General features: G+C 50.8%; 1 protein-coding gene across 2 annotated transcripts; it reads left to right on the top strand.

Annotated features, from left to right (window-relative positions):
* The first annotated feature begins 917 nt into the window (after positions 1-917).
* Positions 918-15,065, top strand: LOC136508026 (uncharacterized). Of its 2 annotated transcripts, none has more exons than XM_066502631.1 (3): positions 918-1,339; positions 12,275-14,297; positions 14,397-15,065. In XM_066502631.1, the coding sequence occupies exons 1-3, from the start codon at positions 1,119-1,121 to the stop codon at positions 14,814-14,816; spliced, it is 2,664 nt and encodes an 887-aa protein (XP_066358728.1). In that variant the 5' UTR covers positions 918-1,118; the 3' UTR covers positions 14,817-15,065. The 2 variants fall into 2 exon arrangements, with proteins under 2 accessions (XP_066358728.1, XP_066358729.1); XM_066502632.1 differs by having other exon boundaries at positions 1,162-1,334.
* Positions 15,066-27,769: the final 12,704 nt, after the last annotated feature.

Raw genomic sequence — 27,769 nt, 5'->3', positions numbered from 1 at the left:
ATCACGCCGCTGCGATGCCATCACCGGGATGGGACAGCACGATCGAGCCTGTAGGGGCACGCCCGCCCGACCCGCGCAGCCGCATGGATTGATGGGGACGGCCGACGCGCGCGCCCGCCCGAGAACGTCGCCTTTGTCGGGGCCCACCTCTCTCTCTTCACCACGGCGCCCTTTCATAGCGCGAGAGAGAAGTGCAGCCACACGAGCCACCTCAGACCCGTGAATTCTGGCGCGCAGAAGGCTATCAAGAGTGTGCGTAGGCTGCGTGTGTGTTTGTCGTGTGCTGTGTTTGCTGCTGCTTGTGAAGGAGAAAAAGAGAGGGAGGTGGGGGCACACGACGTGCACGACACGACAGAAAGGTAGGGCTCACATGGCGTGGTGGCGTGCGAACAGCTGAGGTCGGCTACATGTGATATCTAGCTGTCCTCACATGCATATCTAGAGATTTGATCATGATATTTATTTCTCTCATCAAGATACGGAGTACATGTTGCCGCCTCCTTGTCGTGGTCAAACACGGACCGCTTGATTAGGCTCTTGATTATTAGGCCATCTAAAAAACGGATTAAAAAAACGGCGGAAATTTCTCTTTATTACTGTGTATAAAGTATAGATAGGATTTGGAGGCATACGTATGTTATTATATAGATAGGTACCGGTCACGTGAATATCATTTAGAATGTCTTATTGTGTACGGTCAGATATATTGGAGCCAAAATTTATAGCGTCAAGATATGTTACCTCAGCCGTCTTGGCTTCAACCTTTAGGATTAAAAATGAGTTTAAGTCAACCAAAAAATAAACGTAAATTTTCTTAAAAAAAAGACTAAATTATAAAAAATTGAGCCCAGCACTCCTAAAGCTGTCTCAATCATGGCAGACTTCCTTCTCCCCTTCTTAAAAGGTCCAGGCAGAGCAAGACGCAAAGCTTAACCAAACCACGCCATTTCCGAAACCCAAGCTATCAGCTCTTTTCTGGAGTCTACTGCTCCGATCCATCCTCGTGGATGGAAGCCATTTTCTGTCGCGCAGAGCTGTCTAGCTAGCTACCTGCTTGCTGACAAGCAAGCCACAGAAACCTGTGTGTTTCCGGGGTGAAGCAAAATCGAGCGATAACAATGGCCGCCCTGAATTCAATCGACGACGACTCCAGTTGGCCTGAAGTTGAGAAAATCAACAGCTACGCCATGTTCATGGCCTACCTGAATCTGATCGTGCGGGGGTTGGGATTCCTGATGTCTACGTGGGCCACGGTTGTCCTCCTCGGTGGCTTCGTCGCCAGCCTCGGGAAATATGACTTCTGGTGCCTTACCTTCATCACGGTCGTTCAAACTGTAAGGTTAGTTTCTCGCCTTAGGCTTTTATGTTAGTATAAACTCTACGAAACTCTCTCATCTGTCTATCTTTTCACAATTAATCTACCAAGTTATAAAATCTGCTCGTGTGTTGCAGTATTAAATGCAAATAAAACTCAGATAAAAGTCTCGTTAAGACTGATCTTACGGCCTGTTCGCTGGTTGGTTTCTAGACTGGTTTGGGCTGGCTGGTGCTGGTTTGTTGTGAGAGAAAAACACTGTTGGCTGGCTGGTTTGGGCTGGCTGAAACCAACAAGCGAACAGGCTGCTTATTGGTTACTAGCAAATGCGTTACACGAAACCCAATATATCTTAAATTGAACTCCATGTTATCACTGGATACGACTTGTTCTAACTGGAGTAAGCATGTGTCACCGGCGATGGAGCCCGAATTTCAACCTTCAGGCTATTCATTTCGTCGTAAACGTTACTGTCGGATGGTTTGGGACGATATAAAAATACTATTTCAACTTATAATCCATGATTATATACGAGCAAGCGAACCGACTCCTTATATTCCCACTCCCACGTTTAAAAAAATAATTCAGACGTTTAAAATTCAGTTCAAAGTAGTACGTTACTGATAATTAAAGTCACAAAATAGTCAAATAACAATATGTTCAGCTCTAAAATATGCCTGAAATAAACTAATAAATAATAAAGGACTTACAAAATACATGTTTGTTCTTCATTTTGTAAACCATAGCGATAGCGCTGTAAATCAAATATCCGTAAATAAATCATAAATCCTCAACCAATCTTTGCTTTATAGACTCCTAGTTGCAAATTGCAGAACAAGTGAACAACTTGTTCGCAAAAAAAAGAACAAGTGAACAACTCACCTTGTAAAATGTAAATCACTATTCACTAAATCCTCACTAGAGTATTGGGCCTAAGTCGTGGGCTGGACGCCTGTACCTGGCCGACAGGCCACCGCCTCCGCTTGCTGGGTCATCGGCCGCCCCTTGTTGCCCGATCGCCAGCTCGCCTCCCACCGCTCCGCGCCGTCTCCCTACAGGCTCCAGCCTAGCTATCTAGGACCTAGGTGCGAAGCCGCAGCCAGTGGCGGAGCCAGGGATTCTAAACTTGGGTATTCCTACTTCCACATTAAAAAAAGCCAGGGATTCTAAACTTGGGTATTCCTACTTCCACATTAAAAAAAATGCTTTCTAGAATCTATATTTTTGGTTGAAAATTGCAGCTGCATAAACAAAAGGGTAAACAACATGGAGCCTTGACAAGTGAAGAGTGGTCAGTGGAGACTGCGGAAGTCAGGCTGAAAGACCGTTTTTTCAGCTGTTTTGGGCTAGAATGAGCAAAAGTATTATAGAATATTGCATTATACATATGTATATACAAGTATACATACATATATACATAAAGGTGTACCAAAATAGTTGGGTATTCCCAGGAATACTGGGGAATACCCTTGGATCCGCCCATGGCCGCAGCCACACTCCTCGGCCTCCGCAGGCCCGTACTCCCTGTGCAGCTTGTCGCACACCAACGCACGTCGTCACCCACATCTGCAACCGCTCCCGCCTCCAACCGGTGAACCGCCGCCTGCGCCTAGGGTTAAAGAGTCATCGAGGGGGCTAGGGAGTCCGCTATTCGCTAGTCTAGGGTCGTGAGTGTGAGTCCGAGTCACATCGCATCCGTGAGGGTTAGGATGTCAGGGAAGGGTGGCCAGCAGTCCGGGCAGAGCAGGCCTAGTGGGCCTAAGCCAGCCTGTGAGGGTGAAAGATTAGGAGACATGCCAAAAGGCCATTTCCTTGCAGCTCGTGGGTTTGCATACCACTAACCTCATGGGTTTGCGGCTCATGCATAGGTTGGCCACCATTAAGGGCTAGTGCATTGACTACCCACTCATCTTATCTTCAGTTGGAATGACAGGATCAGTACCGAAGTTGAGGATCTAATTATGCAAAATACAACAAGCTTCACTTGGGTCTTATAGGGGTGAAAGGATTTGTTGTTTAAGATGCGAAAGTGGTTCTTTAATGAACTGAAAGCCCTCTCAGTTGTAACAACTATGCCTAAAGTTGTACAACCCCCTTACATTTGTAGGATAATGATGTTTCCCCCATACTAAGATAAATGGTACCTGTTGGGTTCATAAACCCGGGGTCCCTCATAGATCGGCTTTGCAGCAAAATCTCGGTCCAGCAGACGACATTGTGAACAACGCGCAAACTCCTGGGCCAGCCCAAACACCTAAACGATAGGCCAGAAGGGCGATCCAATCTCCTACCGAAAGGCCTCGCTAAGGAAGAACAGCGTTCGCTTCCGACTCCGGCCCGCCTCTCCGACCGAAAGGCCTGGCCAAACACCGCTTCCGAACTCCGACCCGCGTCTCCGACCAGGGATGCACCGAACCCCTGCTTACAACTCATCTCCGACTGCCGCAGTCAGAGCTGACTGGAACCAGCCGGCCGGGGACGCCAGCTCAGTGAGGACCAGGAAACGAACGAAGCAAGTAAGGCAGGGCACTCAAGTCAACCATAATACCGAGGACGGTACCCTGTACATCTACAGAACAGTATCGACAGGACATGACAGAAGAGTGCTCTGCCACCTTCCAGGCATGTCAGAACCTAAGCAGTGTTGTGGGCGCCGATATTTGCCCTACAGTATTGTGGACGCCCGTAAACTCCCATACCAGACGAGCATGGTAAAACCCCTTGCATGTCTTTGCACATCAATAGTATGGCAGGCACCGACGTCTGTCATACCAGAAGAAGACGACACAACGTCCCACATGCATCTGACATTAACAGTGTTATGGACGCCTACAACCATCTTGTACCCGACGGCGTGGGCAACGAGACTTAGCATGCGTACACACTCTCACACACTTGTAAGGCCATCCCCTTTATCTATAAAAGGGGGGTGCTCTCTCCCAAAGGGAGGAATCAGTCCACAGCAACTCAAACAACACACACGATCCGAACGACCAAGGATCTCAATGAACAACATACGTTCGAACACTTAGCACATAGCAGAGCTCCCGACACTCGATCCTTCAGGCTAGAGTTCGACCAGGCCTCTTGTATCCTTCATCTTTCTTTCTTCCGTTTGTAACCCCCACAGCAAACTTCGACCACCTGGGCTCAGGAATAAAGTCACCGACCGACTCAAACTGGATATAGGGCACATTGGCTGAACCAGTATAAACCCTGTGTCATTGAGTGCTAGGCCACATCCGATCACAATGTACAGTAAAACTACAAGTATTTATGTGTTGGTCATTTTCTGCACCGATAGTTGGCGCTGTCCGTGGGGAAGACGCTGTATGTTCACGCTTTTGGTCATCGGATGGTCCACTTTTCCGCCACCTTCGCCATTGCGGGTTCAAGCGATACGACTCGCTTTGGCGCGTCGGAGTTTCCTGCACTCCCACTTGTTGGGACGTGGGTTCCACCCGCCTTCGAGCCGTCCCAGGCTTTCCTCTTTGGAAGACTAGACTTTGTCGCCGACCAGCTCGGCGTACTACACCTCCGTGAGGAGGCACTCGTTCCGACGCCTGTCGGAGGGGCGCCCTCCATCGGCTTTGGGACACACGACGACTTCAACAACCAGGCGTCTATGCTTCATTCAAAGCAAACGCTCTGCTCAAACCCCGCTGTGAGTAATGTACATGTTATTTACTCGCTTTTTACTATCTTCCACCGATTATCAGGAGGGACCGCACTGTCCGCACCGCAACCATCGTATGACCAGTTCTACGGCCTCGTATTTCCCGCAGACACGTACGCTTGGGGGTTTCGAAGGACACTGGCCCCGCCCACTCTTACATCCGAATTCATGGGAATGGCGAGCTATGCTCCCACCACTTTCCAGGATCTCTTGGATGACGAGATTGAGAGTGATGGCTCCAGCATCGGTGACGTGGCACCTAGCCACCGTCCGTCCTAGAAGTGCGCAATGGCGGACGCTCCGAGACAGCCGCCGATGGTAGCGGAGTCCTTGCAGACTCACACCCTTCCAGACCCTCGTGCGGGAACCCTCGCGCTTGCACAAGAGCACGGCGAGGAGCTACTACAACGATGGTAGAACCAACCGCCACCTGCGTCGGTGCGCTCGGCGCACCACGCTACGCCCCGTGCGCGTAACCTGGCGAGCGGCGCTCGGGGTCACGCTCGCTAGGTCCAGCGCAACATCATGTACGGGGGGAACGATCCCCCATAGTTCGCTTGGGCTGGTCAGAACATCGCCGCCATGACAATGCTTCTGCGTGGCCATCTCGAGCCGAACGACCCCCAGGAACAGGCGATCCACCGGAACCTCCGGGCACTGGTGGAAACCACCGCCATTCAACAATCGGAGAGCTCTGCATCGTGACACCAACTCGCGGCCTCTCTCCCCACCAGGGGAGTGGGGACGCACCAGACGAATCGCTCCATCCGCTCACCGTTATAGCTGCCGAGCGTGGCACAGGAGGCCACAGCTACGCCTCGGCCTAACCTAGCGCCCGCTCCGCACCGGTCGCCTGTGCGCGAGTGGCTCAGGCCAAACCAAGACGCTTGCAACGTAATTAGCAACCGGCGTCAGGCTCGGCATGATGATGACGTCCATCAGGCGGCCATGAGGGCAGGCGACACAGACCCCCGCCGGGCCATCGTGGGGAGCGGTAAAACGCACCCCAGGCGTGGTTGCCGGCCGGACGACCGGAGTCCCAGCCCGGATAGCCTACAACCACGGTCCTTTGGCCGACGCATCTAGAGAGAGCCATTCCCATAGCGCTTTCGACCCCCTACCAACATCACCAAGTATACCGGGGAGACAAACCCCGGTATTTGGCTTGAAGATTTTCGGCTCGCCTGCCGAGCTAGTGGAGTGGATGATGACCACTTCAGCATTCAGTACCTCCCTATCTGTGTGGGGGAACAAGTTCGAGCATGGCTTGAATTCCTCTCGCGCGACAACATCTACGACTGGACGAACCTCAAGAGGGTCTTCGTTGGGAACTTCTAGGGGATGTATGTCCGTCCTAGGAACTCCTAGGACCTCAAGAGCTGCCAGCAGGAGTCCAGCGAGCCCCTACGAGATTACATCCACAGGTTCTCCAAAAGATGCAACTCCCTCCCTGATGTCGATGTAGACGTCATCAGCGCGTTCCTCTCCGGGACAACCTGCGAGTCTCTAATCCACAAGCTTGGCTGCCTGAAGCCCCGTACCACCCGTGACCTACTCGACGTCGCCACAAACCACGCCTCTGGCGAGGAGGCGATCGGAGCGGTCTTCAACGGAGGCCGGGACAAAGGCAAGGCCAAGCGCGAGGATTAGGATGAGGGCCCCTACACGCAGAGAGGCTAAAAAATAAGAAAGATCGTCGCCGACTGTCTAACTTTGTGTTGGTCACCGCGGCTGATCACCCGTCCCCTACTTAAAGAAAGAGGCACAACAGTTGGGAAAGGTGCAGCGATTGGGGAAAGGCGAAACGACGAGGGCGAAAAACCCTCTTCCTCCCCCCATTCAATGCGGATGGGATACGATGGGACGTGCCTGGACCGATGGGATGCACCCTGCCCGACGAAACAGCGCCTGGTCAGACGAGATGTGGCCTGGGTATGGCCCACCACTACCGCACGCCGGGCGCAAGAAACAAGGAGCCACTGTGCGCAGGTGGCCCTTCGCCTTCCTAGGCGGGACTTGGAAAGGCCCAACGATGGGATCTCCGCTAGGAGAGACCAATGGGCTTTCTGAGTCAATCGGACGGCCCAGGCGAACGCCGAGAGATAGGTAAGGAGCAGAGGGACGCCCCATGTGGGCCATGCTGACTCCGTCATGAACGACGAGCGCGGATCCTGATCGGACATATCCGATAGGAGCTCCTGAAACCCCGTCACTCGAGTCATCAAGGTAACATTATCAACCTCCACTATTTCTTTACATAATCATTCATTCATCTATACATGCATTCATTCATTCCATACATCCGAGGCATCGCATATGTAGTTAAATGCATTACAATCCTCCGTGTTACGTCACGAAGCGGCAGTTGCCTCATTCAACATCAGCAACGACCGATCGGGGTTCGAAGGCTGGCCCACGAAGGGCTCGAGGCCGCCTCGCGTCAAACAGAGCCAGGGGAGAAAACGCAGATGAGCCCCGAGCGGCCCTTGTCCAGTCTGCTCCGAAGCAGACATGGTCATCTCAACCTTCTCGTTCGATCCTAACCTCAGCCAAACCCACAGAATCTTCATTGAGGGGAGGCCAGCGGGCAACCCGGGTCGGTCTTCGGAACGACCCAGGCATCTGCCGGGTTGCAGGTTAAGGAGTAGTGGAATGTCACATGAGGGCTATGCCGACCCTATCACAAATGACGGACCCCGATTTCACTCAAACGTGCCCGTTAGCGAGCTCACTGAGCGCGTCACTTGAGCCATCGAGGCAAGCAACGTTAGCTCAGCCCCTTCGATTGTGAGAAACCACGGACGGGGTAACGCACAAAACTCAACCGACCCCTACCAAAGCCCATTGGGGCTCAGGGGCTTAAGACACCCAACGCCTCGGTTGTGCCTGGGTCCGCGACTCCAACTCGCCCGATCCCTCGGCGCGCCCGATGCCTAGATCCACGACTCTGACTCACCCGATCCCTCGGCGCCCGACACCTGGATCTGTGACTCTGATTCGCCCGATCCCTCAGCGTGCCCGACATTAGGGTCCGCGAGTCCGTCTCGCCCGATCCTGCGACTATCCGTCGGCTACGCTAAATGCCTCGGCTGCGCCTGGGTCCGTGACTCTGACTCGCCTGATCCCACGATGCGCCCGATGCCTGGATCCACGGCTCCGACTCACCCAATCCCCTGGTGGGCCCGACACCTGGATGCACAAGTCTGTCTTGTCCGATCCCTTGGCACGTCCGACGCCTTGGTAAGCGACTCCGACTCGCCTGGTTCCTAGATCTGCGACTCTAATTTGCCCGAACCCTCGGCATGCCTGACGCCCTGGTAGACGAAACTCCGTCAGTTCCTCGGCCGCGACCAAATGCCTGGGACCACGCTCTTAGAAACGATGGGCCAGAAACTGGAAAAGGGAGGCTACACCCACCAAAGTGCACACACTCATGCCCGCTGACAAAAACCTCTAGGCGATTCTGCCCGAATCACCCGGGGTCTCGCGGGCTACACCCGCGGGTGCGCTCGTGCGCACCAGCTGATGAAATAAAAATTCCCCCATTGGCAACACGAAACCCCCCAGACGATTCTACCCGAATCGCCTAGGGGCTCGGGGGCTACACCCGCGGGTGCGCTCGTGCGCACCCGCCGTCAAGAAAAAAATCCCCCAGATGATTCTACCTGAATCACCCGGGGGCTCGAGGGCTCGGGGGCTCCTGTCGGGTTCATAAACCTGGGGTTTCTCATAGACCAGCTTCCTAGCAAAAGCTTGGCCCAGCACACGATGTTGCGAAAGACGCATAAACTCCTGGGCCAGCCCAAACACCAAAACGATAGGCCAGAAGGGTGATCCACTCTCCGACAGAAGGCCTCGCTAAGGAGGAACAACGCTCACTTCTGACTCCGGCCTGCCTCTCCGATCGAAGGCCTAGCCAAACACCGCTTCTGAACTCCGACCCTCGTCTCCGGCCGGGGATGCACCGAACCCCTGCTTACAGCTCTTCTCCGACTGGCGCAGTCACAGCCGACTAGAACCAACCGACCGGGGACGCCCGCTCGGTGAGGACCAGAAAATGGACGGAGCAAGTAAGGCAGGGCACTCAAGTCAACCGCAATACTGCCTGTACACCTACAGGACAGTACCAACATGACATGACAGAAGAGAGCCCTGTAACCTTCTAGGCATGTCCGAACCCAAGCAGTGTTGTGGGTGCCGACATTTGTCCTACAATGTTGTGGGCGTCCGCAAACTCCCATACTAGACGAGCATGGTAAATCCCCTTGCATGTCTCTAGGCATCAACAGTATGACTGGCACCGACGTCTACCATACCAGAAGAAGAAGACACAACCTCCCACATGCATCTAACATTAATAGTGTTATGGACGCCTACAACCATCTTGTACCCGATGGCGTGGGCAACGAGACTTAGCATACGTACACTCTCTCTCTCACTTGTAAGGCCATGCCCTTTATCTATAAAAGGGGGTGCGCTGGTGCGCTCGCTCCCAAAGGGGGGAATCAGTCCACAACAACTCGAACAACACACACGATCCGAATGACCAAGGATCCCAATGAACAACATACGTTCGAACACTTAGCACATAGCGGAGCTCCCGTCACTCTTGGTCCTTCAGACCAGAGTCCAACCGGACCTCTTGTACCCCACATCTTTCTCCCTTCCGTTTGTAACCCCACAGCAAACTTCGAGCACCTGGGCTCAGGAATAAAGTTACCGACCGACTCAAACTGGACGTAGGGCACGTTGCCTGAACCAGTATAAACCATGTGTTATTGAGTGCTAGGCCACATCTGATCACAACGTACGACAAAACTACAAGTATTTACGTGTTGGTTATTTTCTACACCGACAGTACCTCACTCCTTTATAAGGTTGAAGGAATCCAGTGGGGCAAGCGTAATCGGTATCCATAAGATAATACTTCCCTACAAGTTAAGTTTTCATTGACTAACATGACTGTCTGATAAAACTAAAAATGTACTAGTTTATCATTGACAATTCAGTTACCTTTCGGTAGCCTCAACCCATCATTCCTCTCAGTAGCATCAACAAGGACCAATGCATCATGGGTAGAACCCTCCTAGCTAGCCAGAACCTATATAAGTGAACTTGATGCCACAATCAATAGTAGCCATCACATTCTGCATGGGGTTATGTTTCCTACCCCTAAAGGCACCTTGCATATGTCTAGGCACCCTTGCCATCACATGCGTGCCATCAATGGCACCTATGCATTCCTAAAATTGAATGGGATATTCATAAGTACATTATTGTGAAGGATTGATCTTATGAAAAGCATTAGGCCCATGGACTAATAACCTTAAAAATGGACTTCATCTTTGGCTCCCAAATATTTTAGGATGAGTTTCAGTGCTTGGTGGCATGATCATCTTATTCCTGAGTTCCTCAACAGCCTAGAGCACTTGGTGGAAGTGCCTACTCACAGTTTCTATGGACCTCCTAAAGTTTTGGTGAACTACTCAAAACCTTTGATTATGACTAACAACATGAAGGAACATTGAGACATGTTCCTCTACACTCGAATTGATGCTATCTAGTACAAGGTCACTTTGCCTAATCAAATAATTGTACAATGCAAAAAAGGTGCCCTAATCATCCTTAACATTGCCAAACACTCAGCATATCAATTGAGTTTGTAAATTAATTCAAGGTTCTTCTGCCTATGCCCATCTACTTCTGACTTAGGACCATAAACAACTAGTTCATCATCCCCCAATGCCTCTTTAGCCTAGAACATAGGAATGCTACCATTACAACAGCCATGGCAGTAGTAGCCTAACATGCCATCAACGAATGTTATCGTTGTTCATCCATCTACATGCAGTAATGAATAAGGTAGACTTAAGGATCATGGCAGCGTTGCTAACCTCAAAATGTTCTGCATTCGTACTATAATTTTCCAAGCGGTGGACTAGGTGTCATCGCCTCGGCTGCTTGTACAAACAAAGCCACCCTGAGGCTCAGCCTTCATATCATAGACATAGAACAACAACAAAAAACGATAACAAGGACCCCAATTGCAACAACAATAGTACAGTAAACCCTAAATCTTTAATCAAAACCACATGAACATAAATTGAGCCTCACAGTTGAAGGATTACCCCTAAACAATGACAAATCCACACCCCCGAATACTTTCCCCAATGCTTTGCAACACGACACCCCCAAATCGAAACATGAGGAAGCAAAATCAAGGAATATCAGCACATGAATAGACCAATTAGAAGGAGTGAGGTGAAGTTTTCACCTTTCTATGAGCGTCAAGATGAACGAGGTGAGAAGATGTCTAGATCTGTTGAAGACGACGCAGAACAACAATGGAACAAAATATAAGAAGACAACGATGGTCTAGGAACAAACAAGAAGAAGATGACGGTCCAGGCAAACTAACATGCCCTAGCAAGATGCGACCAACAGAGAAAGGGAAGAAGACCCCCTCCCCCGCCGTCTCCACGAACACCACCACGAGAAGAAGAAGCACAACACCCCACACCTCTAGCTAGATGGAACAGGGAGCAGACACACGCGACCAGCATGAGGGTGTCTACGACCTCACCGCCACCACACAAGGGAGAGGACCGCACAGGCAAGTGCGAGAGTGAGCGAGCGGAGAGGAATGGAAGAGGCGAGGAGACGACAACCAAGAATAAAAAGGGGAGGTATAACCCTACATCACTGGTGGAAATGCCCCCATTCTCGCGCGGGCACGGCCAAAATGGCCCGAGGGCACAACCGCCCAGTCGAGCGCGGGAGAAACGAAACTCATTTTCGTTTCCTAGGCTGCAGGCTCGACTGTGTTTTAAGCACCGTGCAGCCCAAGTCCACCAGTGAGCCCCCAGGCAAAGAGACACTTTGGGTTGCAGCTAGCCACCCATGCTCATGCCCTCTTGTAGGCAAACAAACACACCCATAGTGTATATATCTAAGCACATACTAGAAAAACCAAATCGTCTCATAATTTAGAACGGAGGGAGTACTTAGGGCATCCCGATAAGGTAGCTTGCTCCCTACGTGGAGGAGAGGGAATAGAAAAGCAACTAGCTAGCGAGATGAGAATAGATAGTCTAGCACAAAAATCGATGGTTCATCCTCTCACAACTCCTGTGGTCCTGGCTGTTGTAATATTTTATGTTTTTCTCTGCTCTCTCTCTCCTATACACCAGCTAGCTATTTGAAAAGCTCGTTGGGCCTTAGCAGGGTCTTTGATATTCTAATCTAGAAGCTTGCAATTTAACACACATGGTCTTGCTTTACAGGGTCTTCGATTTCGTTATGAAGGAAAGCCGGGAAAGGACAAGTGACATTGCGAATGCTATGAGGGGTTCGCTGGCAGTCGTAGACGCCACGTTCCTGAGGGCATCCAAGAAAAAGAAAGGGAAAGCCGTGTCGGTCACATGCTGTGTGCTAGGGTTCGTGGTATATATTGTTCAGTTTGTTGCAATTTCTGAATTTGTGCTGTACCCAGTAGCGGTTCTGTATTGCTATGGGCCGGGGATCTCCCTGTGGCTTTCCATGTGGCGCCTTCTTAGCGTGGATGACTACGACAGCATCCCCGACGACAAGAAGAAGGTGCCCTTGAACCTGTCGTCGGCGCTCACCGTCCTCTACTCCTTGGGAGTGGCACAAGGCGTCGTCTTCGTCTACGGGGACCTGTGGAATCGGCTGGCGAGAACCGGGCTGGCCAAAGAAGTGGCTGGGGACAGTAGCCTGGACACACAACTTGTGTCCGAGTACCTAGAGGAGACCGTGACGGAGTGCAGGAAGGACCCATCCTTCGCCAGCAGGAGGAACTTCGTCACGTACGCTGTGAACTTGCTGCTGATGGAACCCACGTCCACATCCACATCATCCACCACCACCAGCAGCAGCAGCAGCAAGTATCTCTCCGGGCTTACCATCCTCGGCTCCATCCTCCACCTCCAGCGGGACGATGACGATACAAACACCACCCGGCTGTGGCTCCATGGACAGGCAACCATGACGAAGCAGCTGCTCACAGCGTCGGCGTCCTTCGGCCAGGTGACCCACAGGCTGCTGGAGACGCTCGGTCCTGCAAGCCCGTACAGCGGAGTGGTGAGGCAGCGCGCCGCGAGGGTACTGGAGGAGGTCGCCGGCAGCGTCCGCCTGGAGGAGTTCCCCGGAGCGACGCGGTGCATATCTTCTTCGCTGCTCGGCACGTTCGAGGAGCACTGCTGGAGGCCCGAGGGGTACGAGCGGGACCGTGACCTGCCCGAGGGGTACGAGCGAGACTGGCTGCTGAAAGAGCAGGAACGCCGCTACATACTGGAGGTTGTGCGCCGCAGTCGCACCCCCTCGCCCTCTCTTCTTCGTCGTCTCCTGAAACCATGCCGGCGCGTCGCCGGCGCCAGTGGGGACGGATCGGTTGCACTTGCGCCGCCACGACCGGCGGAAAGTGACGGAGAGAAGAGCCGCTCTCTCGTCCGTGGCTACGTCGGGCTGTCGGTCTCAGGCCTCCGCGTGCTTCAGGCGCTGGCCGCCAGCGAGGACAACTGCAGGTTCATCAGCAGCACACGAGATGCAGGTGGTGGTGGTGGCGGCGGCGAGGTGTCCAGGATCATGAGGCCTCTGGCCTCGGATGGACTCCACAGGGACCACCACGACGAATGGTGCATGATAACAGAGGAATCGCTCAAGCTCCTGAGCCGGCTCACGGCTGCTCCCGGCGAGACCGGAGAGGCGCTGCGGGCTCAGATCGCCGGCGACACGGCGGGAGCCGTCGCCGCCCTCGAAACTGTTCTTGGGTGCCCCAGATGCCAAGTGGCGCTGAAAAGGCAGGCAGTGGAGGTCCTCCTCGGCCTGCCCATGGCGGTCACGTCCTCCATTGTTGTGTCCCGTGGAAGCAGCACCAGCAGCGGCGGCAACACAGCGATAATATTCATGGGGATTCTGCTGCACATTTTCCTCTTGCCGGATAAACACTTCGGCGGCATGTCGGGTCCCACCCATGTTCTGAAGAAGAGAAGCTGCACCAGAAGATTGGCAGGCGAGAAGCTGCTCGCCATGGTTTCTGCTTTGCAACAACCAAGCGAGGACCATGGAGGAGGTGCCACTGCCACTGCCACTGCCACGACCACGAGCATGTTGCAAGCGGCTGGTGCTGCTCTGGGCAACCTCACGGGCACGGTGGTTGGTGCTGGAAACGATGCTTCATGGCGGATACATGCAGCACGCGTCCTGCAGGACCTGTGCCAGGATTACACCAAGGATGATGAATATCTCAAGGAAATCAAGAAAGCCATGTGTCTTGCAATGCCAGAGGTACGGTATTTCAGTTTCTGCCAATGCAATTCAGTGTGTTGTCATCATCGATCCCCTTAATTTGTGAGTGAAACTGAGCCACTACTGATACTGATGCAGGTGATCAAACAGCTACTTGATGGCTGTGTGTCGACAACGCAAGCTGTAACTGTAACAGAAGCAAAGAAGATCGTACACTGTCAGGCACCAGCTGCCGGCACCGACTTAGAACAAGGTGTTGTTTCAGATGACACCATTGGCGAGGAGACCAACGCTTCTCATCATCGTCAGCAGGCAAAGGATGATGATGAGCAACCAACAGAGGGAATGGAACTGTACCAAGCCTTGGTATCCTTGTGCCATGGGATACCCAACAGCTGGATCGAGACAGACAAAGATTTGGCCCGTGAACTGAACGGCATCGCAGCTGAGATTTGTGCCAAAGAGGGCATGCCTTTAGGTACTTTCATTTCGCTACGGACCGAATTAAAGCTTAGATATTGTTGGGAGGAGAAGAATGCTCGCGTTCGTGCCAATTAAACAGACCCTCATCTTCATATGTAAAACTGAGTAATAGTGTATGTGGTCATGATCATGCTCATCTGATGTAATAAGGCCGGGGTACAGGGTTTTTTGCCCCGGATCAAAAATCTTATAATTAGAAAGGTATGCTAGAGTGCTGCCGTGCTGGTACGGTGCATCTACGGAACACCAAATCATCTCTACTTCTACATTTAGTTGTAAAATGGCCACTAAAAAAAAAGGCTCGCTCCAGTGGCGGAGCTAGGATCCGAAACTTGGGTATTCTCACTTCCACGTCACATAAAAAAACCCAATCCATAGATTTAAGCCAATAGCACTGTAAATCAGTAAACTCTAAATTAATATTTGCTTTCTAGGATCTAGACTTCTAATTGAAATTTTCAGCTGCTTAAACAACAGATAAGAAAATTGAACAAGCAGGAAGGCGCAGGAACTGGAGTCTGGAGACCTCAGACCAGTGTGTAGTGAGACTGTGACGCCTAAGAGGGAGTGTAAATTAGACAACTTAAAATTCTAACTCTAAACTATGATATCTTTTTCAACCTTAACAAAACATATATAAATGATAAATTATCTAAGTGTGCAATTACGGTTTTTTACTAGTGTGTTGCTATCTCTACCGCAAAAGGAGTAATACAATCAATGTAAATGCGGAAGGTAAAGAGCAAGGTAGAGATATACAAACTCCCGTCAACGACTCCGGTATTTTTACCGAGGTATCGAGAAGCGCGCAAGCTTCCCCCTAGTCCTCGCAAGGAATCCCTCGCAAAGGCCAAGCTCCCGGTCGGGAAACTCCGTGGATAGCCTCGGGCCTTCCCCACACGCAAGTGGGTCTTCGACGTGCCTTCCGGCAAGCCTCTCCCAGATGCTCCCCGCCGTCTTCACTATCAAGCTTCCGGCCGAACCGCCGCGGGCCTTGTTCCCTCCGGTACACGGTGGCGGCCACACCACAAACGCGGTTAGTGTGATCTCGCAAGACTACAAGCACCTCCGATGTACAACAATGGTGCGCGTAAGCACCGAGTGGTAAAAGGTATGCAAACCTCACTAAACACTAGGCCTAAACCTAGAGCAAGCGCATGAGCGATGGTCTAATCAACCTAAGCATTTCACAAAGCACCTGCGCTAATCACCTAATGAATCACTAAGCTCTATGCAAGTGATGATCACTAAAATGATGTATCAACACCCTTGGTATGTTTCCTCAGTTCCCCTCACCTCAAATGGCCGGTTGGGGTTGTATTTATAAGCCCCACTGAAAAAGTAGCCGTTGGGGACGAAATTCTACTTTTCTGCTACTGACCGGACGCTGAACACATCCTGACCGGACGCGTCCGGTCGTCCCGACCGTTGGAGCCGCGAACACTTGATCGGACGCTGCCAGCGTCCGGTCACCTGCCACCGAACGCGTCCGGTCGCAGTTTCGTCGCTCTGGAACCTCTCTGTCCTCGATCGGACGCTGCTGCCTTGCGTCCGGTCGGTTGCCACCAGCGTCCGGTCGCTACTGATGACGCCTGTCTGCCGAGCCTCCGGTTAGCGTCCGGTCACTTCTTCCAGCATCCGGTTCAGCGTCCAGTCGCCTCTGCGAGCTCGTTTCTTCGCGATCTTGCGTATGGCTTGGTTCCTATCTTCATGCTTGGACTTTGCTTGATATCTTGAGTCTTCTCTTATGCTCCTAAGGTCTTGGTTATGGTGTTGATCATCGGATCATTACGTCGCCTTCGTCCAAGTCACGTCTTGCACCCTGTTGAACTACAAAACAAACATTTGCAAATTCATTAGTCCAATTTGGTTGTGTTGGTCATCAAACACCAAAATCCAAAGTAAATAGGCCTAGGGTCCATTTTCCTTACACACTGGCGGAGCTCGAACAAAAATTTAGTTGGGGCGCATCGGAGACACAACTTTTTGATGACATCGCAAGGACGCACATCATTAGCTAATCTATGACAAATTTAAACATTGATTGATGATGATACCTCTCATCTATTAATTCAACAAAGACCAACCGAGCAAGAAGTGTCCATATTAAAGACCAAAATCCAACTTTCCAAGAGCTAAGAAACCAGAAAATTTAAAGAACAAATTAGTTAATGACTTAGTGTGTGATGTATGAGGAGACATTCAGTCATTCCAAGATCTGCTCAACCTGCTCCTCCCTCTCCCTTCCCTATCATATGCTTGCGCCCCCACCAAATCCTCCTCCATCAGAGCGACCTGCCTGCACCGTTGTTACTGTAATACCCTCGGTGTTACCCCGTTAATCATCTACTAAAACATGTCATGAGCATCATACTTGTGTGTTAATGCATGTGGTGAAGTGTGTAGATCAATTTCTATAACTCAAAATGATCAATAAAAATGCTAAACAAAAGTTGGTTCGATGGTTCATGCATATCAAGTAGGGTTTAAAACCAATTTTTATCAAGCAAAAATACTATAGATCATATGTGTGATACTTAAATAAAGTTGGAAGTGCAAACTTTGTAGATGACAATGAAATACTTGCTGTTGAAAAAGAATATTGCTAAGTAATATTTTTAGTAGCTTAGAAATGCAATATAAAATTAAGATTAGCTCAAACGCTTAGAAAATTTCTAAGTCTGTGGACAGCTAGACGCTGCTATGTTTAGTAATTTATTTAGAGAGATTGGGTTAAGGAGTGGTGTAGTGCTATGATTCAATTTAGTAGTTCCATATGCCATCTTGAGTGTAGTGAAGCCGGTTTAGGTTTAGGAGCAACGGTTTTGTCGTGATCAGCGCTTTAAAATTCGTGCACGTCACAACTTTATGCTATCTAGCGCCGTGCGCGTGGCCAACCCGCGTCGCCGCGTGGTTGTGCCAGGCGCGCGCGCATGGCCGCGCATCGGCTGGCCGTGGCCATAGTGGCCTTATCGTGGCTTGGCCGCTCTAGCTACACCGCTAGGCCGCCGGTCCGCTCTACGCTCGACTGCCCCTGCCACCATGGTTGCCGCTGGTGCTACTGCTGTCTCCGCGCCCACGCCATGATGACGCCACTACCGCCACCGTCGCATCACCACACTGCATCGCTGGCCCGCCTTGAGGCTGCACGTACATGGCCGTGTCGCCATCGCCTTGCCATTGATGGCACTACGGCACGCGGGCCACGCCGGTCGCGAGCGTGCATGTCTGTCGGCTAGTGTCTGGCCATGATCTGCACCAATCACGCCAACCGCGTCCCACCAAGGCACGCCCTTGCCGAGTCGCTGGCTGCCCCTCCCCCACCGCTCCCTCGCTCTCTCTCTCTCTCTGTTCTCATCTCCCTGCTGCCATTGAATCGCACCGATGCCATAGCTACGAGGGGTCACCTCTCATCAATCCCTCTTGTCCGCACCTTCGCCCTCACGTCCCCTCTCCAGCCACCCCCACCCCACTTTGATTGCGGCTCAGCCGAGCCTCAATTTTGGAGCTTCGCCCCGCCACCGTGCCATTAAGACTCGTCACCGCCCGCGCCATGGCCAGCCTCCACCACTTCACCCCGCGTAAATTCCTCTGCACCACTAGCTCGCCTTGGCTCCCTCTCCACCATGCGCATGCCAGTGGGAGCGCTACCGCCTCTCCACCGCCGCTGACGCGGCCGTGTCGCCGTGCTCATCGCGCGCACACGACCAGCCTCGCTTAGGTAGTCGCCGACCGAACCACCACTTTGGTTGGGTTCACGGTGTGCCACTGGTGCTTACCCCTTTCTCTATCGTCCTGTTAGCGCTGTAGCTCGCTGGGATGACCGCGGCGCCGTTGTGGGCGACCGCGCGCGGTGGCAGCTTGCTCCAGTGCGCCCTATTGCTCTGTATCACCGCTTAGAGTAGGTGTTAGGGTCGTAGATGGGGTTCGGCTCGTTAGTTGGGTTGGTGTGAGCCTCGAGTGGCTGGCGTACCGCCTAGTGCCACCGTCCGCCGCGCCGGCGAGTGCGGGGCGTCTCGAGGACCTTTCCGGTGCAAAGGTGAAAAGATACGAGGGCTCCATTGCAAAGTCGTTGTCTATAGAAATAGTACATATAGTGTTCACGCTATTGTCTGATAATGCAAGGGTGCTTTTGCAAGTGTGCCCGCTCGCACGTGGGCTCCCCGCTGCGGGCTGCCTCCGCGCGTGGGTCGCGCGCCCCGTGGGCCGCGTTGGGCCAAAATCGGTTTATTTTTTTATGGAAAATAGAAATAGCTTTTCATTTTAATTCTGAGCTAAACTTTGGTAATTAATATAAAATAATGTAGATATCCAAAAATTGTAAAACTAATTTTGTTAGGTTGCCAAAAACATTGTCTACCTGTTAGTATAGTTAGTTCATACATATCTATGTGGTTGCTAAGGAGCATTAAAATAGTTGTGATGCTTAGTATTATTTCGATTAATAATTGTAGGAATTTTTGTGGTAGATTGGTGATAGAAAAAACCCTAAAATTTTTATAGTAGCTTCATTGTATTATTATGTGCGCACTATAAATTTTGTAGCCTTAGAATAGACTACTTAATATGGTAGCTAAATACCCAATTAAGGCTAAATGAATAATGGCATGATATTGGTTTATAAAAGTTAAGCACTTGTAGGATGAGCTTGAAATCTGTTTGGTAGAGATAATGATTAGCTTAGTATCTTAGTCATTAGAGCTAGCTTAGTAGCTTAGCATGTGTATTCTTATTTTAAGAGTTGTTGTTGTTGTCAAAATACTAAGTGTTGCATCATCATTGTATGCATGTAGAGAATAAGTTGGTGGAGTTCATGACCGCGGGAGAGCAGGAACACGAGAAGGTGATCGAGGAGCATGAGGAGGAGGTTCTCGTATAGGAGAAGCCCCACAGCCACCGATGACTGATATAGCTGATAATCCGCCTACCCTAGGCAAGCCCCGGTGTATAACACTTATTTTGAATAATATGTGTGTGTGTGTGATGTGCATTTACGTTACAGGATTTATATCAAAACTACATGCATAGATAAACATACCTATGAGTCCTACTAGCATAGGTCGAGTAGCTGCTATGCTTAGGCTATCGGTAGCATGAGTAACATACCGTTACTCAATAATAGGTGATTATTATTATTACTCTCATGATAAAATGGTACGAGTATTGGTGGGTGTAATAGGTTGTGTCCCGCGGCCAACGGGGCATAGCTTGGTTACACTGTTTTTCCTGTCCGTGTCGGTTAAGGACTGCCCGTTGCTGTGGATGGTAGTTAGGTCATAGACTTATTATTCTGAGCACATACTTGCTTATGAGAGCGGGAAGGCTCGTTGCTCTCTTGTTGTGGGTTCTAGCTCTTTCCGTACCGATTGATTGAAGGCGGGGATGGTGGAGGTCTAAGCACTACACTGAGTCCGGGACTTAGGAGTGGGGGCTTGGAGTCCAAGTTTGAACGGGGACCTGGACCCCTTGATAGGAGAGTGGTGGGTTGGTCTTGCTTGTGCCTAGGGTACAAGCAGGGCGTGTGTTTCGGGGTACCTAGCTGGGATACATTGGTTCGTGAATTACCGTGTGATACGGTACGACTTAGCTATGGTCTAGCACCGTAGTAAGAACTAGAAGATGAAAGAGGATGAATGGATCTGATTGCTTAACTCTTGCTTGAAAGTAGAACAGGTGCTTACATAGAATGGTTAGCTAATGAACTAATCATGACTGCTAATAAAACACATACATAAGGATTCACTACTAGTAATGCTTTTCGTAAAAAAACCTAGCAAACCATAAAGCTTATCATATCCTTTGGAGTCAGAAAATTATTCTCACTAGTCGGGTAAGTCTTGCGAGTACATTGTCTACTCAGGGTTTATTTACCCCTGTTGTAGGTGCAGCTTCAGGAGTGGCTATTGTATTGAGGATTCTTCTGGTAGGCACAGACGGATCCTTATATCTTATCGTTAGATATTTATTTCAATTTCGTTGTTTAAATTCCGCACTCTGAACATGGTATTGTAATAATGTATTTCTGAGAACTCTTGTTATATGAAATGGACTAAGTATTATAAACTCGTTCTCATTATTGGATTCTGGATGAAAACGTGGATTGCTCGAGTTCTCCCTTGGGGTGTGCTCGACGAAACTGCATGGTGTAGCTTACTTTCGGGGTGCTTAGTGTCTAGTGGAAGACAAGCGCCTCTGAAGGTGTATTATTTCGGGCGGTTCTACCATAAGTACGAGCAGTGAGCGGGCGCGCCACGCAGCTTAGGGATGGCCGGCCAGGACATCTGTAGTGAGTGGTGTGGCTTGGTCATGTGGGCTTAGGGGCTGCACGTACGGCTAGGGCTTGGGGCACCGCGTGGAGCTCCAACCTCTGCGCCGGTGGAACACGGACAAACGAAGGTCACGAGCAGTGAGCGGTGAGCGCAACGGACACAGCTCTAACTGGAGTGGGAATTAGGGGTTGCCGAGTTGGGGCACTTCCACTTGTGTCGGCTCTCGGCTAGGCTTATTGGGCCTAATTTTCTTCCCTCCCCATTTTTCCTTGTGCCTGGTTGCGCTCTCTCGCATTGGACGTCGGACGCCGCCGCTCCTTCGCTGGCTAAAAGGCAGGAAGACAGAGGGGTACTAGTGGTGCTACTCTAGTGGTAGGTGGGGTAGCTACCCCACCCTATCACATGGGGAGCTCTGCATATGCCTTAGACCTAGAGGGCTGGGACCTACGGGCTGCGGGCTGGCCTGGCGCCCTAGACGCTACCACGACGCCTTCCTAGCAGCCCGCTTGGTCGCTTGCCGGGGTCACTGGCGACTGCGACTAGCCAACCCTTGGCCGCCTACCGCTCTCAGCTTGCTGCTGCCTGCTGCTCCCCTGCTGCTACTGCCTTGTGGCTATGGGCTGACCGCGTGCGGGGTGCGCCACTGGCCGCACGCGGCATGCGCCTAGAGTTAGGCCCTCGCGCATATGCCAAATCTAATCATCGGGCCCAAGAAAACCAAGTAGTCTCAATGTGGATATCTCCTTGCCATTTACCTTACAAAACAAAGTTAGTCATATGTCCTTGTGTTCGTCAATCAATGAAACCTAAATTAGGGTCCTCTACCTATTTAGATGTGGTATAGTTCAGTGGCAGCGATAACATTGATGTCACGGAGTGACAGTGTGGATAGCTTGAAGGAGGAAAATTAGGAGGTAAAGGAAGAGGATGCCATGCTGAGTAGCGGTAGAGCAGCCGTAGGAGAGAAGAGGGAGCATCCTGAGAATAAAAGGGGAAGGCAAGGACATAATAGACATTTGCCCGCATTATCTCTCCTTATGAATTCAAAAGAAATCAATATTATAATTGTTCTGAGTGCTAGGGGCAAACAACCACAATTCCCTAGTGGTACCTAGCAAAATACCACCATTATAATTGTTCACAATGCGAAACGACTGAAAGGATCAAGATGCCCAAGAGGGGGGGGTGAATTGGGCTAATTCTAAATTTTCTTGCAATAATCAAATCCTACGGTTAGCCCAATTAACCTCTTGTGCCTAGAAAAGTGTTTCTATTAATCTAACACACAACGGACTTGCAACCTATGTTCTAAACTTACTCTAGCATGGTAATTCTATGAATGTAAGAACAAGTATTGAATTGCTCAAAGTAAATGCTCAAAGTAAATAGAGAGAGAGGAACGCAGCGATGTTTTGCCGAGATATCGGAGAGTCGCCACTCCCCACTAGTCCTCATTGGAGCACCCGTGCAAGGGTGTAGCTCCCCCTTGATCCACGCAAGGATCAAGTGCTCTCTACGGGTTGATTCTTCGACACTCTGTCGCGGCGAATCACCCAAAGCCGCTCACAACTTGAGTTGGGTCACCCACAAGCTCTGTTGGGTGATCACCAAACTCCCAATCACCACCAAGCCATCTAGGTGATGGCAATCATGAAGAGTAACAAGCACAAACTCTCACTTGACCACGCGAAGCCTAATGAGAAGATGGATGCACACTTGGCTACTCTTGATTCACTAATGAGGCTACTCTCTTGGATTCTCAAATCTCAATCACCTCACTAGGACCTTACTCTTCTTGGCACTCACAAATATGTTTCTCGGCTGTTGGAATGAGCAAAAGTGACTACACACATAAGTGGAGCTTCTATTTATAAGGCAGCCTAAAAATGAACCGTTATGAGCTTCTGCGGGGTGACCGGACGCTCCGGTCAGGTTGACCGGATGCTCTGGTCAGTTCAACCCACATTCTAGTGATAATGTGTTGACCGGACGCTGGCAGGGTCCGGTCACCACTGACCGAACGTGTCCAGTCGTAATAAACTCGTACTGTACTCGACCGAATGCTGAACCCTTAGGGTCCGGTCAATACTGACCGGACGTGTCCGGTCGCAAATTCCCTTCTCTGGAACCTTACTGGAGTCGACCAGACGCTGCCTCTCAATGTCCGGTAACTTGACCTCTCCAGCGTCCGGTCACACCGAACGCAGTCTGCTTGATCAAATGAACTGACCGGACCCTGCGGCCAGCGTCCGGTCGCACCGGAGCTAGCGTCCGGTCAGCATTTGACCCTCCATTCACTTCCAACTCTCGATCATATGTGAATGAAGTTTGCTCCAAAGGATCTTAGGTATTCATAGGAGCTACCTAGAGCTAGTTTTAACAAGTGTGCACCACACCTAACTCACTAGACTCACCTAGGTCAAGCTACCCATCCATACCCCCCTTAATAGTACGACCAAAGGAAAAAAACAAAGTCCTAAACTACTCTAAGTGTCACTCTAACTCCAAACGACACTTAGAACTAGTCATCCTCAACCTTGTTATTCATCCTTTGAAAACTAAAACAATTTCCATCATAGATGCATGATAACCTTGATTGCCCAATTGATCTCCATTACCATGACCTAACTTAATTGTCTCTACAAAACACACATTAGTCATAGTAATCTTGTATTGTTATTAATCACCGAAACCCAACTAGGGACCTAGATGCTTTCAATCTCCCCCTTTTTGGTGATTGATAACAATACCACCTCGAGTATGTGAAAGAGTGAGGTTTTTGACGGGCTTGGTTCATATAAGCTTTTGTCATTAAGAACAAGAGAGATAGGCAAGCTTATATGACCTAAGCCAACACAATGTACTCAAAGGATATGAATTAAGCATGAGTACAAGTAACAAAACTCATTTGCATCAGAGTATAAACACGGAAGCAAAGGCAAATGAGCATAACATAAGTGATATGACATATAAGTAATGTAAAGTAGAGAGCACACATGCCATATATCACAATCACGTAGATATCACTATCACATAGATATAATAATATGCATGAAAGTAACACACGAATGCATAATAGTAATAGTGTATCACACAAATAAATAAAACTCCAAATGTATATAATAAGCTAATACTAGATAACTAGCTCCCCCTAAAAGTCACTCCCCCTGAGTCTACATACTCGAACCCTCTCCCCCTTTGGCGTCAAACACCAAAACCTAAGGGTTGGTCGGCGGGGCTGCAGTGGATGAGCCGTGCGCTGAGGTACGAGGAGCAAGCTAGAACTAGGCACCATCATCATCTGACCCTGAGCTCTGTACTGACTGACCCTCTGTGGCAAGAAGCATTGCTAAAGCGGTCTAGGTCTGAGCTAGGGCAGGTGCTGCCTGTGATGCTGCTAGGACGTCTGTCGTAGGATCTGACGAGGCAACAGACGAGGGGAGCCTCTGAGTAGTCATGATAACTAGAGCTGCTGTAGAAGGACTGGCAACATGCATATGAGGCGGTGTAGGCATGCCGATCAACTCGCTGAAGGATGCTCCAAGACTCCTAGAGACTAACGTGTCAGGCACAAAAAGTGAGGAAGACTGATCTGATGAGAAGCCCGTATGATATGGCGTGAACTGTAGGGCTACCACTGGTGAGGACAACCACTAGGACACATGAACTGTGGGTGAAGCAAAAGGAGCTAGAGGCTATCCTTGACTCTGAAGCCCATTAGGCTGTACTGCTAGAGTCGTCGTGGTGGTGGCAGGCTGAGCAAGCTGGGGCGAAGGCTGTGGCTTTGGAGCCCCAAGTGTTGTTACTACATGCTGCATGAATCCCATAAGCTGCTGCTGCATGAGTAACTGCTGCTGATGCATCTGCTGCTGCTGAAGAAGAAGCTGCTGCTGCTGCTGGAACTCGTCCCGACGAGCCTGAAACTGTGCGAAGTTGGCAGCAGTCTCCTGAGCCTGTCGTGCCTGATCCTGCTGCATCTGCTCAAGAATAGCAATCAAGGCAGGGTCCATCTATGGTACAGGTGGAGCTAAGCTAGAACTTCTGGCCTCTACATCATGTCTGCGTGGAGGCATCTAAGGAATTAGCAGATAGTCGTCATCCGAGCTGTCACTAGACTCGGTCGCTTCCTGCTGTGCCTCAAGCTGCTCCTCCTCAGTAGCGGCTATGCCTCTGATGATCTCATCCTACTGAGCTGCTAACTTTGGAACATCTGGATGACAGCTAGGCTGAGTGGGTGCCTGTGGTGTGCTGTGCCTAATCCTCTATGCCATGTTATAAGCTGGAAACTCAGTGGTGGCACCCTTATACTCTGTAACCATCTCAGGGGTCCTGACCTGCACAGACTTGAGCATCAAGAATGTGATCCAATGTGCATAAGGAAGCTATCTGCGACCCTTGAAGCCCTCAGCAATAGTATCCTCCATCTCTGATAGAAGGAGGTCCCAAATGTCGAACACGGTCTGCTGCATCAGGGCATTAAGGAGCCAGAGTTGTAGGCGATTTAGACCCTCTCTGTATCCCAACCTGGGAAGTAGTGTCCTCCTGATAATGGCCTCTAGCACATGAGCTATAGGAGTCAGGTCACTGGGGTTCCTCCTTGACCCATCACCAAAGGGCTCCTTGAAGCAATGGCGTACAAGATCTGTAGGGGGCACTATTCCTCCATGAGGACGCCTAGGAGGCTCCTACTGTCCATAGCATACCTCATGTAATCTGACAGGCTGATCCTATAGCCTCAGTATCTCCCAAGCCCTAAAACTCATCACCCTGTAGTCTCTGCCATTGAATGCAAAGTGTATGAAGTTATGCTACGGATCAACGTAGAGTGAAGCATAAAACTGCCGAACCTAGGATGGTAAATATACTCCTGTCCGGCCAATCGGATCTGTTAGCCTCGGCAAATATGACAAGTAGGGGCAGATATGCTCTCCGGCTGCTGCCACAATAGACTCTATACTACAGACCCTCTAAGATCTGAACACTGCCCCACTGTTGAGATAAGCATTATAGAAATCCTCCTAGAGCGGTGTATAGAAGCCCTCTGCTGCTCTCTCATCCCTCCTCGGAGGGAACCACACATCAAACTCAACAAACCTCAGCTGGCGAACCTGTCTAGCTGTGGTAGCCCTTAAGTCAAGATGTACCACTAGAGGCGAACCCTGTGGTCTAGGCGATGGGCGTGAACCCCTACACTGTGTAGCTAGCCTCGGTGGAACTGTAGCACTGGTATGACCAGAGCGGCGTAGCTGGGGTGCCTGCTTAGTCTCCTCGGCCTGCTGGCCCTTCAGAGTATCCTAAGCTAGCTGAGGCTCTGCTGGTGGGGGCTACTGCTGTGGCTCCTGCTGGGACTCCCCCTAACACTGAGGCTCCTCAAATGCCAGACGACGTCCTACCATCGTGACAGTCCTAGGTGGATTACCATGAAGTCGCTCAATCTCCCTCAGTCTACCCTACGCGTCTGGTGCTAGATGATCTGCTATGACAACTCCACTATGGGCACCTCCTCTCTCGGCATGCTCTGCGGCCTCAGCGACTGCTGCTGCTCTCACTGTCTCTGCGTCGGGGTACTTGCACTTCTTGGATGTCACCTGCTTCGTTGCCTTGCCTTTTGATCCTATAGGGTGGCGAGGTGGGGCCTCTGATCGTCATCTCCTGGACCACCACCAACATTCTTCGTGCGAGCCATCTGATCTGACAAGAAGATGAACTACCACTAACAAAGATCAACTATCAAACTAACACTCCCGAGGCTTGGCCTCGATCCGTACTCACGAGCTTGGCTCCGAGTTGACTGACAACTGCCACAAGAACCTCAATGGCACCGACTCGCTGCACGATAGAATAGATGGATATACGAATAAATACAATATATCTAATAGATGTGAAAACCCTAGGAAGAAAGCAATGTAGGTACGAAATTGAAGCTCTGGTTAGGGTTAGGGTTCTCGAAGCTCTGCAAAGAATCGGCCAGGGATCAGCGATAATGATGAAGTTAGGGTTGCTGCGCTGATGCTAGGTAATCTAATGAATCGACAGAAGGGCCTTACAGGCGCGGAGGCAAGGCTGGGGCACGGCAGATTGGCGTGGTGGAGCTGCTCGCTGGCTAGAGACGCCGGACGCACTGGCTCGGCTCCGATGGCACTGGATCGCGAGAGGCGCACGGGAGAAGAGGACGGTGATGTGGTGACATGCGGTGGCTTGAGCGCGCGAGGAGGCTTGGAGGGAGCAAGAGCAGGGCGGACGATGGTGGTGCGCTGCTGTAGTGGATGGCGGCGCGTGGAGCTAGACGGTGGTGTTGGCACTAGAGGCGCGCGGCGAGCTAGCGAGGCATGCTGTGGCGGCATCGGTGGCTAGGGCATTAGACTGGATGGGGTGGTATGGCCGGATTGGATTAAATAGGTCCCCCAATGCAATAGATAAGGAAATGGAAGAAGAGTCCTGATGTCGCGCGAGATCCACAGACCGAACGCTCCGGTGGTAGCAACCGGACGCTACCATCCAGCGTCCGGTCGATTCCAAAGAGGTCCAATTCCTCTAGAATCGTGACCAGACGCATTCAGTGGTCCATGACTAGACGCAGGCAGGGTCCAGTCAGTACAACCTATTCCTTCTTCAAACGACCGGACGCTGGATCCCTTCCTGACCGGACGCACAAACGTAGCGTTGGGTCACTCCGTTAGCAGCAGTTCACCTCCTATGAACTGACCGGACGCTGGCCAGCAGCGTCCGGTGGTTCTTTTTTAGCAAATCTTCAAAGTT

This window comes from Miscanthus floridulus, chromosome 15 (genome assembly GCF_019320115.1).
Source record: "Miscanthus floridulus cultivar M001 chromosome 15, ASM1932011v1, whole genome shotgun sequence".
Classification (NCBI taxonomy): Eukaryota; Viridiplantae; Streptophyta; class Magnoliopsida; order Poales; family Poaceae; genus Miscanthus; species Miscanthus floridulus.
Note: the sequence above shows the minus strand (reverse complement) of the source record. Positions and strands in the feature narration are given on the sequence as shown.

What these genes read in the sequence shown, in the direction of transcription:
- LOC136508026 (XM_066502631.1), top strand. Translation starts at nt 1,119, where the DNA reads ATGGCCGCCCTGAATTCAATCGACGACGACTCCAGTTGGCCTGAAGTT. An exon ending in ACGGTCGTTCAAACTGTAAG is followed by an intron (nt 1,340 to 12,274) that starts GTTAGTTTCTCG and finishes CTTGCTTTACAG; the next exon opens with GGTCTTCGATTTCGTTATGA. An exon ending in TGTGTCTTGCAATGCCAGAG is followed by an intron (nt 14,298 to 14,396) that starts GTACGGTATTTC and finishes ATACTGATGCAG; the next exon opens with GTGATCAAACAGCTACTTGA.